Source organism: Caretta caretta, chromosome 5 (assembly GCF_965140235.1).
Source record: "Caretta caretta isolate rCarCar2 chromosome 5, rCarCar1.hap1, whole genome shotgun sequence".
NCBI classification, from domain to species: Eukaryota; Metazoa; Chordata; order Testudines; family Cheloniidae; genus Caretta; species Caretta caretta.
The window spans coordinates 19,176,835-19,198,839 of record NC_134210.1 but is presented as its reverse complement, the minus strand read 5'-3'; the positions used below and the strand labels follow the sequence as shown (position 1 = coordinate 19,198,839).

At 41.3% G+C, this 22,005-nt stretch overlaps 1 protein-coding gene across 7 annotated transcripts in view; it reads right to left on the bottom strand.

The window, feature by feature from the left end:
- C5H18orf54 (chromosome 5 C18orf54 homolog) overlaps nt 1-21,957 on the bottom strand; it is a 29,122-nt gene extending 7,165 nt beyond the window's left edge. For 2 of the 7 annotated variants that reach the window (XM_048849834.2, XM_048849833.2), the window contains exons 1-5: nt 21,164-21,266; nt 19,702-20,028; nt 15,011-15,790; nt 11,928-12,078; nt 9,812-9,920 (exon numbers count right to left, since the gene is read on the bottom strand). In XM_048849834.2, the coding sequence (XP_048705791.2) occupies nt 9,812-9,920; nt 11,928-12,078; nt 15,011-15,790; nt 19,702-19,978 (1,317 nt within the window). In that variant the 5' untranslated portion in view covers nt 19,979-20,028; nt 21,164-21,266. Of the gene's footprint in view, nt 1-4,773; nt 4,918-9,811; nt 9,921-11,927; nt 12,079-15,010; nt 15,791-19,701; nt 20,029-21,139; nt 21,267-21,535 lie in introns of those variants that run through there. The other 5 variants (XR_007356638.2, XR_007356639.2, XM_048849830.2 and 2 more) reach the window with 5 other exon arrangements.
- Nucleotides 21,958-22,005: the final 48 nt, after the last annotated feature.

Genomic DNA, 22,005 nt, shown 5'->3' with positions numbered 1-22,005 from the left:
TTTTGAATGTTTACTTTTAGAATGGACATCAGTAGCTTAAGAACAAATATCACCTCTGTTTGAAAATTATTTGCCTACTTTTGTTAACAAGTAACACTTTCAGATTACTATAGTTGAAAGATGAGAGGAATTTTTTTTAATTTTGATTTATAAAGGAAAAGTTTATCCTCTAAGTATTCTTGTCCAGAATGCATCTTCAAGTCTTGAGTTTTCCCTTCAGCCTCCTCTCTCTTTCCCTTCATCATCTGCTCAAATCCCCTTCTACACTCAACCATTATTTCTAGCTGCACCACCAAACCTCAGATCCTCACTTCCATCAGATCTATCAAGCGGCACTTCATACAAACGAAGCACTTTTCAGGTACCCTCTCCAGAATGATGTACATCCTGCAGCTTTCACACCAAGTTGTCTTCATGTTTCTTCCATTCTTTAGGTCTTTGTAGCTGTCATAGCCTCCTAAGCTCCCATAAACAACAAGCAGAACAAAAAACCACACACACACGCTAGACACGCCCTCCCCCAAACACCCACTATAACTCTCCAGTTTTCACAGCTCCGTTTGATGGCTCCTCTGCCTCTGGTTAGCCAGTTGGCTGCCTTTATATGTTTGTTGAGAGAACCATGTTTGTGTGTGTGTGTGTGTGTGTTGAGAGAAGCAGAGCATTAGATCACAGCTAAACCTTGACTGAAGGTAAGGCTTGCCTAGCTATCATCTAATGCTCTGCTTGTCTCAACACTCTGCTCCCTACCAAACTTTACAAACTGAAAACAAACCACCGAGCAAAGACATACTCTCAAGAACTCATTCACTGCCCCCAAGGAACAGGGGCCTGTCTCCTTTTTCCAACAACAGATCTCCACTCAAACTCCTGTTTTCACCATTGTTTGCTGGTTCCTGTGCTGCTCCTCCTTTGGATGAACAACGCAGATGAGTATACATTAATCAACTCCATCCATTTTGCCCTTTGAAATTCAGCAAGAGGAGGTGAGGAGTAAAAAGCAGAAGAAAGGAGTAGATGTGATTCGGAATATCACTTAGAGGTATTTGAAATTGAGGGGAGGTGTGAACACTGGATCAATTATCCAAAGAGGACTGGGAGAATGTCACCTCACCTGTAGATGGGGAGGTGGTGAAGATGAGGAGGTGTCACCTCATAAGTAGAAGAGGAGGTGACTGAGCGGACTGAAAGTGTTGAAACTCATCCAGGAAACGGGTTTCAAGACTAATAAAGAGAAAGCCCAACTAGTGCAAAGGAGAGTGAATTGTTTGGGGGTGACCCTAGGGGAACAAGGAATTCAGGTAGATCAACAAAAGGTGAAATCATTAATGAATTTACCAAGGCCAGAGGATTCTCATACATTGAGGGTGATGTTAGGAGGGTTTAACTATTTAAGGAAACTGCTGGAATTTTGCCACTATAACTGGACCCTTGTGGCGTCTACTAAAAAATAAAGTAGAATGGGAGCAGGGGCCTGAACAAGAAAAAGCTTTCTGTAATTTAAAACAAGCCTTGATGCAAGCTCCAGCATTGAAATTCCCAGAAATAAACAAGCCATTTGTGATTAAGCTGGCAGCAACCCAATGAAGTCTAGCAGCCGTACTGATGCAAGAAACTGACAGAAAGTTAATACCGGTAGCACATGAGTCTAGAAAATTAACCCCTACAGAGCAGCAGTTTGGGATCTGTGAAAAAGAATGTTTAGCTGCTGTGTGGGTCTGTAGTGGGGCAGCTGCCCTACTCCTGCAGAACGGGATAAAAGCAGCCCTGCAGAGGGCTGCGGCTGGGAAAAAGAGTGAAAACAGTTAAGGGAGTAGTTGACCACAGCTGTGGCCAGCTCAATTAGGGCCCAGCTGGTCCTGACAGGAGGGCTGTGGGCCAGAAGCTGGAGGAGTCTCACTCTAGCCCTGGAGTGGGAAGGGCTAGCTGCCTGAAAGGAAAGTACCTGAAGCAGAACAGTGCTGGGGAATAGGGCAAGGGAGCTAGGGAACTCCAGCCTGGTAAACCCCCAGGCTACAGGTCTTGGTGAAGGCCTATAAAGGTACTGAGGCTACACAGGTGCAGCCTGGGAATAGGCAGAGGCAGCTGGTCCTAACCCCTTGCCAATGATAAGTGGCCATTACAGACTGCATTCTGCCCCAGTAAAAGGGGGCTAGATGATGACTGACAGTAGTCACTGAAGTGAGGTGGGCTTAGGGGGTTGGGGGTTCCCCTGGGAGGGGAGACCCAGAGTGTGGGGGTACTGCTGGGGCAGAACCGTGAGGTAAAGGGCACCCGAGTCTGGGGGGACACGGGGCCAGCGGCAGGCGAGACACTGGCCTGCAGAGGGCACTCTGTACACTGGAAAAGAGCTAATTCCCAGATGACCAGCAGGAGGCACCGCACCGGTGAGGAGTCACTTCGCTACAGGGCCATTGAAGCTTTTGATTTGACGACTGGCACAGTCCCTGTTATAATACCAACACCTGACTCTCCCCTGAAGTATATTTTAATCAGGAAAACTGCAGGGAAAAGCAGTATCACATATCATGATGGCCCAATGGACCTTGATGTTAACTAGCAGAGATGTTACATATGAGAATAACAAACAAGCAATGATGCTACCATATGGTCTCCTGATGAAAGGAGAGGAGCATGAATGCCCACTTCCAGAAACTGAACCAAAGTTAGCTGAAGAAGCAACCCTGGTACATGAAATGTTAAACCTTGGAGAAAAAGAGGTTTGGTTTACAGATGGTAGTTCATACCATGAGAACACTAAGAAATATACGGACTATACAGCTGTACAAATTGATGGGGAAACAATTTCTGGTTCTAGGAGCATGACCTCAGTTCAGGGAGCAGAGGTCAGAGCTCTTAATGATCTGATTACACAGAAAAATAATTTTGCAGACTGTCTTTATGTCTATTTGGATTCAGACTTTGTGGTACAAGGACTGTTATACTGGATTGGGATTTAGAAAAAGATCACTGGGAAACAGCTGAGGGGAAAAATTTGGTCCAAAAAGAGGATTGGAATATATACCTATAATTAGTTGAAAACACACCCAGGAAAATTAAGAGCAAGACATATTAAAGGTCATCAAAAGCCAAAAGGGAATGAAAAATATTGGACTGATAAAGCGGATGCTTTAACTAAATTAGCAGTAAAGGAACCTTTGGGAGTTATGGTAGTTAGTAGTCAAGCCTTAAAACAGGAGGTTAAACCTGAGGAAAGATGGGGAAACTGGAATATACAAGGTGGATATGTGGTGAATAAGAAAACAGGAGAGGTAGTGTGTACCTGACAAACTTCAAAGAGAAGAGATTAAAAACCTGTGTCACTCTATGGCCCACCAAGGAATAGAGAATACTCTCTTTAAAATAAAACAAATTGGAATATGGCCCAAGGTGTGAAAGCATGTAGAAAACGTTGTTAAAAATTGCATAAGGTGTGCAACAGACAGAAATAGACCACCGAATTCGGGACTCTTGTTACACCAAAGAATTGTGGGGCCACGGAGTAGAATACAGGTTGATTATACTGATAAATTGCCTAAGACCCAAGGGGGGAAATAAATATTTGTTAGTGATAGTATATTCCTTTTCTGGATGGGTGGAGGCAATTCCCACCAGAAAACATACTGCAGAAATCACTGCCAAAAAGTTGTGCAAGTAGTGTTTAGTAGATATGGAATTCCAAAAGTAATTGATTCAGATAATATTCCTCTTACAAAATGTGGCCTAATTAAAAGTTTATTAAAAGCCTTAGGAATAAAGCAACAACTACATATTCCCTATCAGCCTCAATCATCAGGGAGAGAAGAAAGGATGAATCAAACTATTAAATAAGCTCTATGTAAAGTAGTACAAGAAACTGGCAAAGACTGGGTCGATAAATTGCCCAATGGTGTTGGTGGCAATCCGAACTAGTGATCAATTGGGTACTGGCTAGGAGATTGTGGAGTCCTTTATTGTACCCAGAAGGGGAGGTATCAGTTACCCAGTGGATAAGGGAGTTACTAACAGAACTTAAGAGAGTGGAAAATGGAATAAGAAAGCGACAAGAAGTTTTAGAGCAAGTGATCAATAAAATTGAATTGCTTGCTAAATTATAAAATGATACATGATTAATGCCATTAATTATTGTATCAAGAGGGGGGAATGTTGGGAGATATATATGTATATATACACACACACACACAGTGATTCATATATCCATGTAATATGTATAGGTCATGGAGGTATGAACGATGCGTGCCAGACATGAATGCGTGCGTTGCAAGTTAGCAATCGAAGCAAGGACTTAAGGTCAAGGACTATTAGAACTCTTTCTGCAAAAACAATCTTATGTTTCAAGAAAAATATGGAAAATCATCAGAAAAGGAAATAACACCAGCTGGACTGATTATAAAATTGTGTAAGAATTGTAGGAAATGGCATGACTTGGATCACGGCGGCCCACCCAACATTGTCTCTTTGGAATTTTGTGCAGGTAGAAGGCCTAGTAAACAAAGGCAAAGAACTGATGACACAAAGGAATGGACTATAAATGGATGCCTATGATTTCTGCAAATCAGAATTACTTATTGATCCAGAGACCCGTGTGGATATAGGTGTGGTTTTCATCGGCTCCCCGCATCTTCTGATCTTATCCTGATGGAAGGAACCTTGACTGACCATCAGGACCATTCTGACCTTTGGACTCTGTATACTATGTTTGGGGTGTGAAGGTGGAGTGAATAAGGTTTGTTTTGTAATCAATAAAGAGCATTTAGAGTATTATATACTAACACTGTGTCCGGTATCTGCTTGCTCCCCAGCCCATAGGGAGACCTCAATCGCGGGTCTAACACCCCCAAGCTACGGGTCAAATGTTGAGATGGTTGATGCTTTTAGAGGAACTTTCTTCCCCGGGATTCCAATTTTGCGACTCTGCTAGACAAAAAAGACGAGGAGGAAATGGTAATCCATGACACTTCAGATTTTATATTCCATCAATAAGACACACATATTCGGAGTCCAGTTTATATACTCCTATCCCTAAGGCTGGCCCTGCATCCTGTGAACTCACTTCCCCTCCCCCCCGCTTCATATGATGTTACTCCTAAGAACTGTGAGGTGCGAGGTTACAGTAGAAGCTCTGTCTCTTCATCCACACACTCAAATTTTGCTCAAAGAATTGTAAGACCTCTGCCAATACTAGTGGCAGAAGACCTTGAGACAGATGAGGCTATGCAGAAAAATAGTTATTTTGCTGAAATTGTGTAATTGTTAAAATAAGTTTATATGTTAGACTAATTGTTTAAGAATGATTAATCGTGCGCTATAAACTTTAAATACAATATTATCAGTATTTCAAATGACATTAGAATTCTCTGATAGCATGAGAATTCCTTAAAAAAAAGGCCTCCTCACTCCAGATTTTTTGTTTCCAGGGTGGAGGGGGGCAGGAAAGCAAAGATTTAGCACATACAGGCATATAGTAATGTAGACCTCCAGTATTTTTAATAAGTTTGTTAATGAATTCAATAAGTATCTTTGAAGCAGCTTGACTTTAATCTTTGATAGAGTGAAATAAACTTTTACCCAGTTCCCCAAACGGTGACAGTTCTGCAAATTATTTTATTTATAAGGCCTTGTCCGCCTTGGGGACGTAGAAGCATATAAATGGGTAAGGAACTACTTTTGTATTTGTGCACTTTTGTAAGTCATAGGACAGTTGGTAATAAATTATGACCAGGAACAGACTCCAGTGTTTCAGGTGAACAGCGGAGACTCTTCAGGGGGTTGAGAACATCTCCAGTTATTTCCTCAATGTTATTTATTTGGAAAAAACAGACTCATGGGTGTGACTAAGAAACAGTGCCCTAAAAGGAGAATCGCAAAAGTGGACCCAGAGTCAGACTGATATCACTTACTCATGATTGGGCAATGCAGTTGGGGTGACAATCTTGTGATCCTCTGATCCGATCAGATAATTACAGGTAAGGGCCTATGGGATAATACCAGCCCAAGTTTCACTCATAAGAGACCAGATAAATGAGGAAGAAGTTCACCACAATGACAACTCGAAGGCGGATATTCCTATTGCACAGTTTCAGGGTAACTGCACCTGCATCCCCTCCCTCCGTAGTCCAATCCAGGAGTGTCAAGTTAGGTGCTAGGTCTCCAGCTATCACTTATCTCTGATCAGGAACTCCTGCCCCACTACTTTCTGACCAAGGGTTTTAAGGCTTCATAGATCCCTGCCTTACAGTTGGATATACCCAGCAAACCAGTCTAACAGCGAATGTCTGCGTGTTGCTCTCTCTCTGAGAACTCTGAACAGCATATTGCCAGGAGTTACAAGTTACCACACAGCTCATCCTAGGCAAGCACATTTATTCTTAAGGTAAAGTATTACTGAGAAAATATTAAAAATAAACAGATTTAAACACACCAGGAGTTACCCATTAGTCTTCTGGCAGTCTAGTAGGCCACCGTCTTTCCAGTGCTTCTGGAAGGGTTAGGGCTCCCCTTGAACAAAAGGTCCTATCCATTTGCTTGCAGAAAGGCGGCCCCATAACAATTCAAGCTCAACTTTTTATACCAAAAGCCCTTTCTTTGTCTGAGACTCTGGAAAGCCAACTTTGAATCAGTATACGCGAACACCAGGTGGTGTTTCTCCAGAGTTATTTAACAATCTTCAGGGTAATCACCCCACACTGCTTTTAGGTAGTAGCCTATTTGTGGTAACCCTGCCCTATGGAGTAGAATACAATCGTACATAAGCCATTCATAAATTTGATACAGTAGCCCCCAAAGATACTGCATGGGATTGCAATATCCATCACAACTTCTACTTCCCCTTCCAAAGAAAGTAGATGGAGACATTGCAGCCTGAGAACGTCAGTACCCAAGCCAGAAGATGTTGCCTGGCTCCCCAAACTACAGTTGCTAACTGACTCTGAAGCTTCACAGACAAGCAAACTAAAGAGCAGATACTTTTTCTAAGAAATTTTATTCTTTTTGTCTCCTTAACAGGACATTTGAACACCAGAACAGGGACACCTGCTTGGAAAAAACTGTCCTAGCTTTTTTCGAAGTGGATATGTTTGTGTAGCTGGTAATAGCATGTGCATATAAGCCCACAGTATAAGTTATCACTGGGTACTACTTAACCGAGGATCAAATCAAATTATAGATCTTTAAGAGTCACCTAGGATATATAAAGATTTGATATATTTAACCTAATCTTAACCAATTCTTTCCATGTTAGGGAGTGTTGGGTCAAAAGAAACTAACAAACCAGGAAGATGGTCTTCTCAAAGACCACGGCACCTTCCTCTTGTGTAAGGTACCAGTTCGGTACAGATACTTACTTGTGGGGGAATTCTGTGCCACTGAGCATGCACAATTTGTGCAGAAATTAAAATGTTTTGTGCAGAATTTCCTTTTCCTCCACAGAGGAAAATAGGCTGGAGAGCTGCTGGCTACCACTAGGGGTTACTGGACCCAGCACAGCACAGCTTGCAAGTAGAAGACACTGCTGTGGGGAGAGCACTAGAGGGATCCCGGCAACTGCAATTTTCAACATGCCCTGAAGGAAGGAAGCGGCATGTAGGAAACTCCACACAAACCCAGGACCCAGCATCAGGCTATTTCTCTCTCTAGATCCCTGGGCTCTGGGGGAGAGGGGTAGGTATGTCTGGACTGGCGGAGGTGTCTGGCCACGGCTGAACTCTGAGGGGTCGGGCACAGGGGGTGCATGTGAGTGTCTGGGCTGGGGGAAATCCTGAAGCTGGGCGGGGGGGGGGGAGGGGAGGGGGTGTGGGTGCCTGGCCCCCCTACTGGGCTCTGGGGGGAGGGAGAAGAGAAACAAGAACTGAGTTGTTGTAGGGGTTTCCTCAACTCTATTTTTTTTGTGTCTGTACTGTTACAGACAGTTGCGGATAGGTATTTTGAAATAAATTACCAAAATAATTCAAACTGGCATTATTATTGAGTGTTATTTTGACAACTAAAATATGGAGAATTTTAAATTTTTGGGAGCAGAATTCCCCCAAGAGTAATAGATATAATCTTTACATGAAACTTTGTAAAGAAAATGATTTAGGAAAGACCTGGTCATATAAAACAACATGAAGGTGTTCTTTTTTCAGAGATTCCAAAAAGGAATGTTGGGAGTTGTTAAAGTCACAAAAGCTAGAACATAACCTCCCCCCCCGCAAAAGAAAAGCTCTACATGTGTCCTTAAAACGTCAGTGAAAAACATGTGTAGTTGGGAACGTTTTGTAGAAAACCTTTATTTATTTCTTAAATGCAAGCACACAGTGAAATACAAATATATGTTAGTATAGTTTCTAATGTAAATTCCTAATATCACTATAACATGATTCAATGGCTGAAAGTTGAAGCTAGACAAATTCAAATTGGAAACAACACATAAATTTTTGATAGTCAGGCTAATTAACAATTGGAATAGCTTCCCAGGGGTCAGCATGGATTCTTCATCACTGACCATTTTTAAATTAAGATTGGATGTTTTTCTAAAAGATATGCTCTGGGAATTATTTTGGAGAAGTTCTCTGGACTGTATTATACAGGAGATCACGAAGGTCCCACTTCTGACCTTGGAATCCATAAACTGTTTTGTAAATGGCAAAATGCTGTATATACCAACATGGAATATAATGATCTCGCTAACTTGATTACTAATACAAGAACTTATTTATATACAGAACATTTATTATTAACACTGTGTTAGGAAACAAAAAATAGAAAGGGTTCAGTTAACAAAAGTGAGACTGAAAACATCAGGAATGTTTTCTTTAGTGAAGAGATGAATATGAAGGGAAACTATACAAAATAATGATCTAGAGCAGTGGTTCTCAACCGGGGGTATGTGTACCCATGGGGGTACATGGAAGTCTTCCAGGGGGTACATCAACTCATCTAGATATTTTCCTGGTTTTATAACAGGCTACATAAAAAGCACCAGTGAAGTCAGTACAAACTAAAATTTTATACAGAATTATTTGTTTATACTATACACTGAAATGCAAGTACAATATTAGTAGTCCAATTGATTTATTTTATTACTCTCTCATTTTTACAATAGTTAACAATTTTTCAGTAATATTGTGCTGTGACACTTTTGTATTTTTATGTCTGATTTTGTAAGCAAAGTACTTTTTAAATGAGGTGTAACTTGGGGCTACACAAGACAAATCAGACTCATGAAAGGGGTACAGTGGTCTGGAAAGGTTGAGCACTACTGGTCTAGAGGAGGTAGACTGAAATATTTAGTTTAATTAAAAGGCAACAATAAAGCTAATACAAGAGGAAAAACAATATATAACCAAGCTGTGGAACTCAACTGATTGACAAAAGCTATTACTGAAGCTAAGAGATTAGTAGGATCAGATATTTATATGGATAATGATACCGCCATTAGTTACTTCAGATAGGAAAAACATTAAAATATAGGATAGAAAATTCAAGCAAGTAATGAAACAATTACTATCATCAAAATAGGTTAAGACCAACTGCTATTTATTGCAATCCTTGATCATGGAAAGGTCAGAATGTAGGGTTTAATCATTAGAATTATGTGACCATTTAAAGCCATTACAATTTTTCCTTTTGCTGTTAACTCATTATTAAAGCTAAAACAGAAACCAATTACAAGTGTTCCTCATGCTACTATTTATTGGTCTTATGTACTTTTGATGCCCATGTTAGCACATGCACTAGAATCAACTTACAGACCTGTAAAGTCTTATGATTTCCTTTAAGATTACTATAAGCAAGAAATATTACAAGATAGGTATAATTAAACTTAACCTACCTGATTGTCATTACTTAAACAGTCTTCAAGGAATTCATTAACCATGTTAGCCTTGGGGGATTGTAGGGCATTCTCATCTTCCTCACAGCGTACAGGTACTGGAGATTTGCTAAACAAAAAGTTAAACATGCAATTGAAAGTATGAAACAGCTTTACAAACTCAAATTGCTATAAGATACATTCACATGTCATTGGGACTAATGTTTCATATGCTTATAAAATATGCAGATAATAGGCTGGGAGAGGTTGCAGAGGATAGGATTAGAATGATCCTGATAAATTGTAGAATTGCTCTGAAACCAACAAGATGAAATTAAATAAAGACAAATGCAAAGTACTGAACTTAAGAAGAAGAAAAAAAATCAAATTCACAATATAAAGTGAGAAATAACTGGCTAGGTAGCAGCACTGCAGAAAAGAATTTGTGGGTTATAGTGGGTCACAATTTGAAGCTTAGTCAACAGCGTGATGCTGTGGTGAAAAAGATGCTGGGCTGTAATAAGAGGTATCATACATAAGACATGGAAGATAACTGTTCCGCTCTACTTGGCACTGGTGAGACCTTCAGCTGGAGTACTATGTCCAGTTTTGGGCACAACACTTAAAAAAAAACAATGAACTGGAGATAGAGAGGAGAATAATAAAAGTGATAATATATTTCAAAGACATGATCTAGGAGGAAAGGTTGAAAGAACTGGGCATGTTTAGTCTAGAGGAGAAGAGGCTGGGGAAGGGAACGTAAGTTTTCAAATATATAAAAAGTTGTTTTAAAGATGACCATGATCAATTGTTCTCCACATCCACTGAGGGTAGGACAAGAAGTAATTGGCTTAGTTTGCAGCATGGGAGAGTTAGGTTAGATATTAGGAAAAATCTTTCTAACCAGTTAAGTAAGGGAATAAGTTACTTAAGGAGGTATGGAATCCCCATCATTGGAGGTTTTCAAAAACTAGTTAGACAAACCCTCAGGGATGGTCTAGGTATACTTAACCCTGCCTCAGTGTGCAGGGATGGAGTAGGTGACCTCTTTAGGTCCCTTCCAGCCCTACATTTCTAGGATGCCTATCCTACCAAAATGTGATTCAACACAAGTTCAATTCCACCACTGGTACTGATTGGTGCAGACAGGGTTCACCTCTTTCCACCACTGATGATTAAGTTCCACTTTTTCCTGTGTAGACAAGACCTTCATAGTCATTTTAAAAAAGGAGGGGGTGTAGTGGGAAGGAAGATAAGATATTAACACTTTTTACTATAGCTTTCCACTATACCGGATTCATTCTGCTCCCTATATTTGGAACAATACCCTATTACCAATGCACCAAAAATCTTCACTCTCCTCCTTCAAACAACTCATCAGAACATCCTATTTATATTACAGCCCTCATTTCCTGGGTTAGCTAATCCTCCCCAACTTCATTTTCACATCAAAACATTTAAGGTTACTTTCCCCTACAGTGTAGGTCAAATTATTTGGTCCTGTAGAAGACAATCCTTTTTTTTACATCCAGGACTACTCCAAACACCCAGTCCAAGAATCTAGACCCATATTTGAAGCTGTCCAGGAGCCTTCACAGCTATCAACTGTTCCCTCCATAAACAAATGACAGTGTGTTGCCTTACATCAAAACTTTTCCTGCACTAACAAAATTTACAAAACTAGGGATCCAGAAATATATCACTGTGGGTTTAGTGAAAAGTAGAAACCTAGTAATTGATAAAATGATTGAACAGGAGACAGTAGAGTACCACCTCATATGATAAAATATCAAAATCTTAGCAATTCAAGCTGCATCTTCTAAAAACACTCCCTTCTCTTTCCTTAGCACTTTTATGTGAGAAAATCATGCTTATCTAAAATATTCTATAGCAATGGTTCTCAACCTGTGGGCTGCTTGCAGTCCAATCAACACACAGCTGCAGTCCATGTGACATCCTCAGGGCCATACGTGTGGTGTGTGTGTGTGGGGCCCACATAACACAGAGAGCTGCATATGCAACTCACAATGGTAAATAGGTTGAGAAACACTTATCCACAGTATACACAACACATATACTTAGGCAATGATACACTTTCAAGAACAAATTGTTTTAATGGTTATTTTTGTTTACTCACAAAGCAACTGGAACATTTTCCCATGATCTTTCTGCTTCCAGTATATCTACTGTACAAGGGCTGCCATCATTTTTCAGAGCACTTGATAAATTCTCAACAGAAGACTCTAGAGTTCTCTTTGCCTTCAAGATAAGCAACTCAATCTGGTCATCTAAAAACACAACACAGCATCATCACCAGTTACTATTCACTACGATTCTTCAAGTCAGCAATTTCACTTTCATTATTACAAGATACTGTTCAGACTTAGTCTAAATGATTTGTAAGACACTGGAAATAGTCTGTCCTCTTTCACAGACAGTATTGCCAAAATTTTCAAAATGTGGTGCCTAAATTTTGCTTAAATATGAAATTAAGCCTCTTAATATGGAACTATGAGACTAACTCTAGGTACCTATTTTTAAAAATCTTGCCATATGATTTTATAGAATAGTCCTCTATTCCAAGCTCTAAGTTCCCAGAAAAGAATCAAATACCGCTCTTCCCAACATAAAATACATCCGAGAACATAAAATAACCTCTACAATAAACAAAAACCCTCTAGCCTTCAACCCACCTCAACACTTGGGGAAAAGATTATCTTGTATTATACCCTGAAGATTAACAGATCTGGTGGAGTGGGAAGAGAGAATTCCAAAGTTGAGTATCCCTCTCAAAGAACGCCCTGCTAACAGCTGTCTCCTCTTTATAGTAGGGGACAGCATCAGCCTCTGCTGATCTTTATTGTGGCTGTAGGGCAGGGACTGGCAACCTTTGGCATGCGGCCCACCAGGGTAAGCCGGTTTGTTTACCTGCCACCTCCACAGGTTCGGCCGATCGTGGCTCCCACTGGCCGCGGTTCGCCGTCCCAGGCCAATGGGGGCAGCGGGAAGTGGTGCGGGCCAAGTGATGTGCTGGCCACCACTTCCCGCAGCCCCCATTGGCCTGGGACAGCGAATCGCAGCCAGTGGGAGCCGCGATTGGCCAAACCTGTGGAAGCGACAGGTAAACAAATCAGCCAGGCCCGCCAGGGGGCTTACCCTGGCGGGTCACGTGCCAAAGGTTGCCGATCCCTGCTGTAGGGCATATTATTGTTTAATTGCACCATCTGTGTCAGATGTGAATTGAAGGGAAAATTAACATAGCCACAGCCTTTCCATGCAGTAGGATGTTTCCTTCCATACCTCATTTATAGAGTACAGCATTTAAGATTCCTTAACTTTATAAAGCCCTCTGATATTAAGATTTTCATTTAATCAAATATATGTCAATACTGAGGATTCTTAAGTGGCTGGCAAATAGGTCTTCATAGTGTTACATAATAGGCGCTTCAAGAAGTTCTGCTTGCACATACACACACCATATGTAATTACATACAAAACCTGCATTAGTTAGATTGCAAAGTCAAGCACTCAAAAATTAGAAAGTGGCAGATTTACGTTTTCATGTGCAACCCTAATTCAACTACCTGTCCAACTAGCCTCTGGACTGAGTGAGGTAGGGGTCCGGGGGGGGGGGGGGGGGGGGGGGGGGGAGGGGGGAGTATGTGATCATATAATTAAAAACTGCATTATAATAGATATACGCAAAGGGGTGAAAACTGAAGTTATGCAGGCATCTGTAAAGCTGACATTTCCTAACTTCTGAGTGCTTGACTTTGCCATCTAAAATAATGCTTTTAAATTAGATTTTATAGAATTTCCTAGTTTTTTTTTTTTTAAAAATAAATCTAATCCCAACCATACATTACCAGCAATGTGAATGCTGAATCCTCAACACTGCAATGCAGACTTCTACCTCTTGAGCTACCTGACTAATCACATTAGCTAGCAACAGGAAAATGCTGTTGGGGGTGGGCTGCTGGCACCACATGCTGGGAGATTTTTTTAATAGAGTCTAGCTCAGCAAGCTGCCCCTCACCTGGGAATTGAAAGAGCTCCTGCTCCACATGGTGCTCCCAGGGAGGACTGGAAACTGGGCACAAACTGGTTATGGGGTGAGCTCGGCTTTCTCATCCCCTAAAGAGTTGAGGGAGCTACTGCCCATGTTGTGCCCCCCTGCAGGCATAAAGCACTGAATCCTTTCCCCCCGACCCCGCAAATGGGCACAGTAATGTCCAGCTCCCTCCATTCTTTCCTATTGCAGCTGGTCACAGGTATTCTCAGTGCAGTATCTGCTTCTGCTGTTTGAGAGAAACTGGCAGAGGCTGGTCACAAAGGCAAACCAGCTAGAAGTGTGAAGTCAACATGCATAAGTTAAAACAGGGTTAACCCTGTATGGATACTCTCATTTAGGAGTAAAGTGCCCTTTGTTTACTCTAACTTAGGGAGATGTTAATATTATGGACTCTACAGTGGTACAGCTATAGCGCTGCAGCTGTGCTACAGTAGCACCATAGAGTAGACACTTTCTAGACCATGAAGTTTTTCCTGTCTCTGTAGTAAATCCACTCCCTCAAGAGGCGGTAGCTAGGTGGACTGAATTCTTCTTTTGATCTAGTTGTGTCTATACCAGGACTTAGGTCAACTTAACTATGTCTCTCACCAACATGAATTTCTCACACTCAGTGGACTGACGTATCTAGGTCAACCTAAATTTTGGATGTAGACCAGACCTTAACCCTCCCAGATTAAATTACAGTGTACTAAGCCCACTTTACTCCTGAATGACAGCACCCATTGGATGGGTGGGTGAGATTAAATATGTACTAATTTATACATATTGACTTCAGAACTTTAGCTGATTTACCTTAACTTTACTGAGGGCTTGTCTTCATGAACACTACACTGGTGCAACTGTGCTGCTGTAGCGATTTAGTGAAGACCTCTCATTGTAGTTAATCCACCTCCCCGAGCGGCAGTAGCTATGTTGAGGGCAGTAGCGATGTTGAGGGCATAGCGCTGTCTACACGGGGAGTTACATCAGTATAACTATATCGCTCAGGAGCGTGGATTTTTCACCACTCCCCCACGTAGAATAGGTGTGAATAGTCTTACTGTGCAATATAAGAGGAGCATGTTCTGCCATGTGTGACTAAAAGGGTAACATTTTGCATTTAACATTCTCAAGAAACATTCAAAACAAATCATGCGTAATGCAGTTACCTCTGAATGGCTGTCTGGACTGTCTTGAGAGACCATTGCCAGGTTGGAAGTCTGCACTTGGTCTGACATATCGGCAATTTCCTGATACTTTACTGTCACCTGCTGGATCCAGATAACTATTTTGTTCAAAAGAACTGCAGTCCAATTTATCCACAACATGGCATTTTTTCAGATTCTCACAAATTTTTGAAGAGGAAAATTCATCTTGTATGTTAACTGTCTGAATAAAACTTTGATTAGCTGAATCACATAAAAGGTTATGACTCTTTAGCCAGATTGGGTACTTGAAATCAGGAATACTACTTATCCCCGACACATTCAAGTCAGACTTATGGCTAGTAAGCCACCTTGGATAATTCTTGACAGAAATGGACTTAGAGTGTTGTTGAAAAAGGCAATCCCCTGCATTTTCTTTAGAAAATATAGAATTATATTTGTGAGATTTATACACATTGTGTTTCTCTTTGTTAATGTCTCTGTAGTGATTTCGATTATCCACAGCATTGCCATTGTCTTGGAAACCAAAGTCTTTTTCAACATCAAATGAGGAAGTTTGATAAGCATAGAAGGGAGATTTTTTCAGTGACTTCCTAATCCACTTCCCGCTTTGAAGCCCTGACCCAGAAGGTATCCTGTGGATAAAAGGCAGTGATCCATCTGCTGGAAATGCTAGTAGATCATCTGTGGTGAGACTAATCAAGTCTGGGTCACAAACAGTTTGTCTTATAAAAGGTGAGGCATTGGAGTTGAGTTTTACTTGCTGGTTAAAGTCCTCCAAAGCTGAAAAACAGAGAAACAGTTTTTATATATTTTTCTAAATTTTAAAAAAATTAAAACTATGTACTTGAAAAACTTATGATAGATACATTTTTACATTACAGTTCTTTTACTAAATTACAATGTGAATATTGTGGACTGATGTTTCAAAGCATCATAGTCGATCAATTCTGACTCCACTTCTCTCAAAATATTGGTGGCAAAAATGAACAAAATAAAGTCATTTAAAACTTTTGTCTTACTCCCCATGAGTCAAGATACTCATGTTATGCCTGTGGAACGGTAGAGGGGGGTGGTTTTGTGGGAAATCTAGCATCTTCTTTCTGCTGTTTATCTGATTCATAAAACCAAAATGGTGCACCATTCAGAGAAGTATTTTGACTTCAGTGCAGGACTATAAATGGCAGCATATTTCAGACATCACCTGGATTGGAGGCATTATTGATCTAGCCCTCATTTCGTTTGATGCTCCAACTGGGGGTGCAGGAGGGGGCTCCAGTGGGGACAGAGGACTCCCACAGCCCTCTCTCCCCGCAGCAGCACCTGAGGCGGGGAGTGGGAGGAAAAAGATGCCCCCTCCCTGCTGCAGAAGCTCCGGGGCTAGGGCCACAGGACGGGCACCCCTCTCCAGGCTGGTCCAGGCCAGGGCTGGATTCAGGTCAGGGGAGGGACGCTTTGGCCAGTCCGAGCGCAGCAGAGTTGGAGTTGGGGGAGGGGCGCCCCGGCCTTGGCCGGGTGCCCTCCCCAGCCGCAGCAGGTTCTCCGGGTGGGTTCCCTAAGCATCTGTGCAGCGCTAAGAAGGCGGCTGCGCAACTTACAGGGAACTTAGATACCAACGTAAGTTTGTACTGTAGACCAGGGCTGAGTGCTGTATTTTCAAAGAATTGCTTTCATATAAAAATATTTGTGTACCTAAAAATCTGTGTAATGCATGTGTACAGCTGACCATTTTGCCCATAATACATTTCAAATAACAATTTACAGGATGCACAGAACTCACAAGATACTGAAACCTTTTCAGCAATTAGCTTTTTAATTTTAAAGTTTTATTGGGACACAGAATACAGCTAAAAGAAAAGGAGTACTAGTGGCACCTTAGAGACTAACCAATTTATTTGAGCATAAGCTTTCGTGAGCTACAGCTCACTTCATCAGATGCATTCAGTGGAGTACAGCTAACTACTTTTTGATGTACAAATGTTGAAACCCTACAGAGAGTGTCCAAGTTGCTATCACATGTAAATTGTAGCTGTTATCACATTATGTAGCACCACAAGTGCACATGGAGTCTCACAGACATAAGACAGTCCCTGGCCCCCAAAAAATCTTACAACATGAATACTGTAGGATCTAGTGTCAGCAAAAGAAACAGACTTGTCCAATTTTAGGGCATGCCTTCAAGGTTAGATATTTTTCTAATACATCTGTAATATTTCAGGCAGAGTACTGACTGTCACCTATACACAAATATTAAAGCTGATTCCCTGTCTCTCCCAAAGTGCAGCAAGTATATTAGAAGAAAAAAGTAGAATTGAAAGGACAAGAAAATAGCCTGCAGCTACAGAACCTGAACCTGTGATCGTACTAGAACTCACAAGATATGCAGGGTCAGAATTCAGTCTTTTAGAAGAGATTTCTAAAACTGAGATTCTGATGGCATCATTAAAATGTATTTTACTTTCCTAGCCAAATTCCATTTTAGGTATTTTTACTACCCAAAATCTTCCACCAATTTCAACTGCATAATATATTAATCTACTGTGTTAAACACATCCAGTCTTGCAAATGTATAACGTGCAGACATGCTCAGTAAAGCATCAATGAGGCTCGGTGCAGGATTGGGGGCCCAGTTTGTAAAGTGCTTTCAGTATATAAAGTAAAGAGAAATATTTTTTTAAAATAGAAAAAGTTGTTTTTAAGCAAGCACTAGAATCACAAAGCTATTAAACAAAAATATCAGCCTTACCTAACCATAAACAAACTGCATGCCACTAAAACGGTTTCTCTCACACCCACACATCTCCAGGTGTTTCTGACTAGAGTTTTTAGTGGTTAAAATTAGTTGATAGCCAATAAACTCGTGTTAACTAACACAGCTGTAAAGGCTAATGCAACACCTTTACAAACCTTTGTTCCCAGTCATGGTGCAGCCTATGGTTCAGACAAAAAACTCTAGTTCAGATAAAGTAACAAGTAACCCCAACTATTTGAACTGGTAATACCATCAGCACCTAACAGGTGCTCTAGCAAATTAGTTTTATATAATTCTGATGTTACTCTAGGAACAGAAATTGAATCCTTGTCAAGATCCAAGTTTAGGCACTGATTTACAATATTATGTTCTAGACATGCACATCATATATTGTGGGGATGATTTATATTTAATCAACTGCAGAGCAGTAAGTTTATTCCTGTACCTATGACTGTGTCATCAGACCACAAATCTATTTCCCCACTGTGATGTATTCTAACATTCTTAGCCTCTGATTAGTTCCAAACATCAGTTACTCATTTAGTCATTCTACCAACATTTTTTCCTCTTTTCCCCCAAAATGTAGAATTTTCCATAAAATGACACCTGCTTAAGATCCAGGACATGCAATATTCAATGCGGTATCACAGACATGTTTTCTATTTTTAAAATAGCATTTAAGTCCATTGTGTCACAGTGACATATGCAATCTGATGAGTTTTGTTGAAAAGCTGGAAAGTATCCTTAACACTAGCTTTTGGCTAAGAGCTCAATCTCAGATCTAAAAAACACTTTTTTGCGGGGGAGCGGGCAAAAAGCTATTTTGAAATTTGATTTCCCTGAAATATATTTTTGATTTCCACTAAGCTTACCACTGTTGGACTGATAGTAACTAAAGGCACTACAGATCAACAGATACACAAAAGTAGACCTAATAAAACTTCATTTTTTAAAAAGTGAGAGCTTCAATCCTGCAAACATGCACATCTTCACTTTTAGCATTAGTAATGTGAGTGGTATTACTCACATTCTCAGTTTTAAGCAGGTAAGTAAGTGATGCAGGATTGGGATCTAAAACAGTGCTTTCATATATAAATGTGTGGCATATATAGAACAAACAGTGGTTTTATTCACTCCTGTGGTAAGACTTGCACTATATTTATGTATTTGCCAATAACAGCTATTCCAAACTCAGACAGAGTTTAAGGCCAAAATGGACCACTAGATCATGTAGTTAGTGCCTGTATATATTACAGGCCACCAACACACTAAACCTAACAACTAAAATTAGACCAAAATTCTGTAGCCTCTGTAATACACCACTCCAGCGGTATTCCACCTTTTACTTATATTTGCTTATGATTTCAAATCTTAAGTTATTATTTACAAAAGTTTCATTTAATCTTTAATATGAAACTAAGAAGTAAACAGCATAGTATGAAAGTGCAGTTTCACGCCAGCCAAGTTTGCAGTCCAGGAGATCCAGTTCCTTTATATACCTAAAAACTTGTACAGACAGGAGATGAAAGTGAGGAAGTGTAGTAGACTTATTCCACTTCCACCATACATCTCTAATTTCAAATTTACATGGTTTTATTTTTAATAAGATGTAAAAATTCATTTTTACTGAAGACTATTACAGAGAATGAGAAGTATCACTACCTAAACATCATTTATTACACAATATGTGCCTAGAATTTATGCAGTAAATATTCATTAAATCAAATAGATTACTGATCAGTGTTAAGACTTTTTGACAGATTCAAATTCCAAAAAGGAATTTAAAAAAGTTTCAATAAGAGGATCTATAGCCATACATAACAAACAAGAATAGACTGAAAATGTAAAAGATGACAGAACCAGTTCATGAGATGTTCTCTTTAGAGAGATGTCAAAATATTAAACAAAACCACAATTTAAGCTTCATTTGCAGGAAACATACCGTATTTTTGTACAGAACCATACTGTGCTGACTTATCTTTAGGAGTACTCTGACCTATGCAGATTTTTCCAGTGCTTACTTCTGAAGACATAAGACTTTGATCAAAATCTTCAATATAGGCCTCTAAAGCCTGAGATGCAGAGTTGTATACCTTGTCTTTGTATTGAATTGAGCCGTTTGAGTAGGAGTTACTACTGTTAAGGCTGCAGCTTGCTAGGAGAGAAGACACAGTAGATTCAGGCAAGTAAATGCTGTCTTTTTCAAACGAGCATGCCATGGCTTTTATCCAAATGACTGATGGAATCTCTTCTCATCTTTCTGAAGAGTCTGAGTAAAGAAATAAAAATATAATCAATCACCTCTCATGATGTCCTCTCATACACTGTACTTTCAAATCAAGCATCTGTATGTTTATTAATTTCCAGTAAGAGTTTCACCAATTTTGATAGTTGCACTATTTAAAAGCTAACAAATTCCATTCAGCTCTAAGCCAGATATTCAATCTGGCTACTGACCTCATAGCTTTACAAAAATAAAAAAAATGTTTATGATTTATGCATGTATATGAGTAGGCAATAACAAGAAAAACAAAGGCATTCAAAGCACAGAACAAAAATAAATCTGCATCTGGACAGAGAAAAGTGAACAAATCTGAGTATTCATATGCAAAAGGCACCTCATATGCTGTGCAGACATCACACTGTTAAACTAGCTTTTTCCAAACAACATTTGGTACTGCAAGATGCCGACTAACCCCGGTTTAGCAAGAGGGGCATTTAGCACATGAAGAGATTAAAGTCTGCCAGACCACTGCCTTCAGCTGGAACATCCCAAAATGTCAGTCTATGACATCACAGCTAGCACAGAAAACCCCCAAAATAATAGAACAAAATTGAAGAGATTAGTAAAAATGGTTTTAACAGTATAAGCAAGTGGTTCAGTTGAACATATCAAAGTGATAAAAGCACTATCATTGCAGGAAGTCAAGAACAGTTTAGATGCAACAGTACTGGGAACGGTGTATTAAAGAACCCTGCCAACTACAGGTGTGGGTGACATTGGACAGGCATTGGAAGAGCTTTTCCTGTCTATGCAATTACGAGACAGCCCCTTTAAATTGGCTTGGTTATAACAATCCCATGGGTTGACATTTACTGAAGGATCAGAAACCTAGACTAGTACTAAAGGCTGACGCTGGGATTTTCAAAGAAGCCGAAAGGAATTAAATCCCATGAAGATAGGCACCTAGCTCCCGTAAGCCTTGTTGAAAATCACAGCCTCACTCAACCTGGTCACCTCACACGAGGGCAGGGCTGTTACCAAGCCCCGACCCCCAACGACCGCCCCCCGCGGAGACCTTCCGCCCCACTGCCCGCTCCGGCCGGGGAGACTACAACTACCGGGGAGACTACCCGAGGGGCCTCTAAGGCACGCATACCCAGCCGGGACAGTCAGCACCCACCTCCGCTCCCCTCAGCGCCCGTAATCCGCCGTTGCCGCCCGCTAGTTTAAAGTACAACGACACTTCTTTCAAAATGGCGCTGGGCTACTCACTGCGCAGGAGCACAAGGTCTCGCTCCTTTCTGGGAGTTGTAGTTTACCTCCTCCTCCGGAGCGAGCCGGGGACTACAACTCCCAGAATGCCCCGCGGGCCGTCGCCGCAGACATGCGCTGCTGTGATTCAGGGAGCTAAGCTGGAGCCCGTGTGCCCGGGAAAGTATCCGCTCCTCGCTTAAGTCCTTCCCGAAAACTTACGTCCTCAATTATGTCTACAATAGAGGACCCAATAATATGTTATCTATCAACCTGAGCCACTCAAATGTGCCTATCTCACCCCACTCGTTGTACTGCAGTAACCCTCCTCTTTCTTCATCCCGCCTCCATGTCCCTGTTGCTGTCCGTGCAGATTATCTACCCATCTCTCCAGGGCCGTCTGTGGCCCCTCTCGCAGTGCTGCTGATAGCAATACCACCCGAGGACACCTGCCAGGGGCGCGAAGGGTGTTGCCGAGCCAAGACTTTCCTATACCCCGCTTGCGCTCGTCTGAGGAGCGGGCCCTGCCCGCCAGGCCAGGGCTGGGTGGGGGTAAGTGGCGGTGCAGCAAGCGGTGTTACGTCCCACACAGCCTGGCTGCTGTGGGTGAGGCTGAGCTCCCCGGTCTCCCGCCTGCAGCGGTCTGAGTACCGGGCCGAATTCGAGGGCGCTGTAGGGCCGCGGTCTGGACCCGCCCCCTGCGCGGCCGGAGGTGCTGGCTGAGCCCAGGCTGCGGCCCTGGCCCAGTGGGCGTGGCTACGGAAAGCGGGC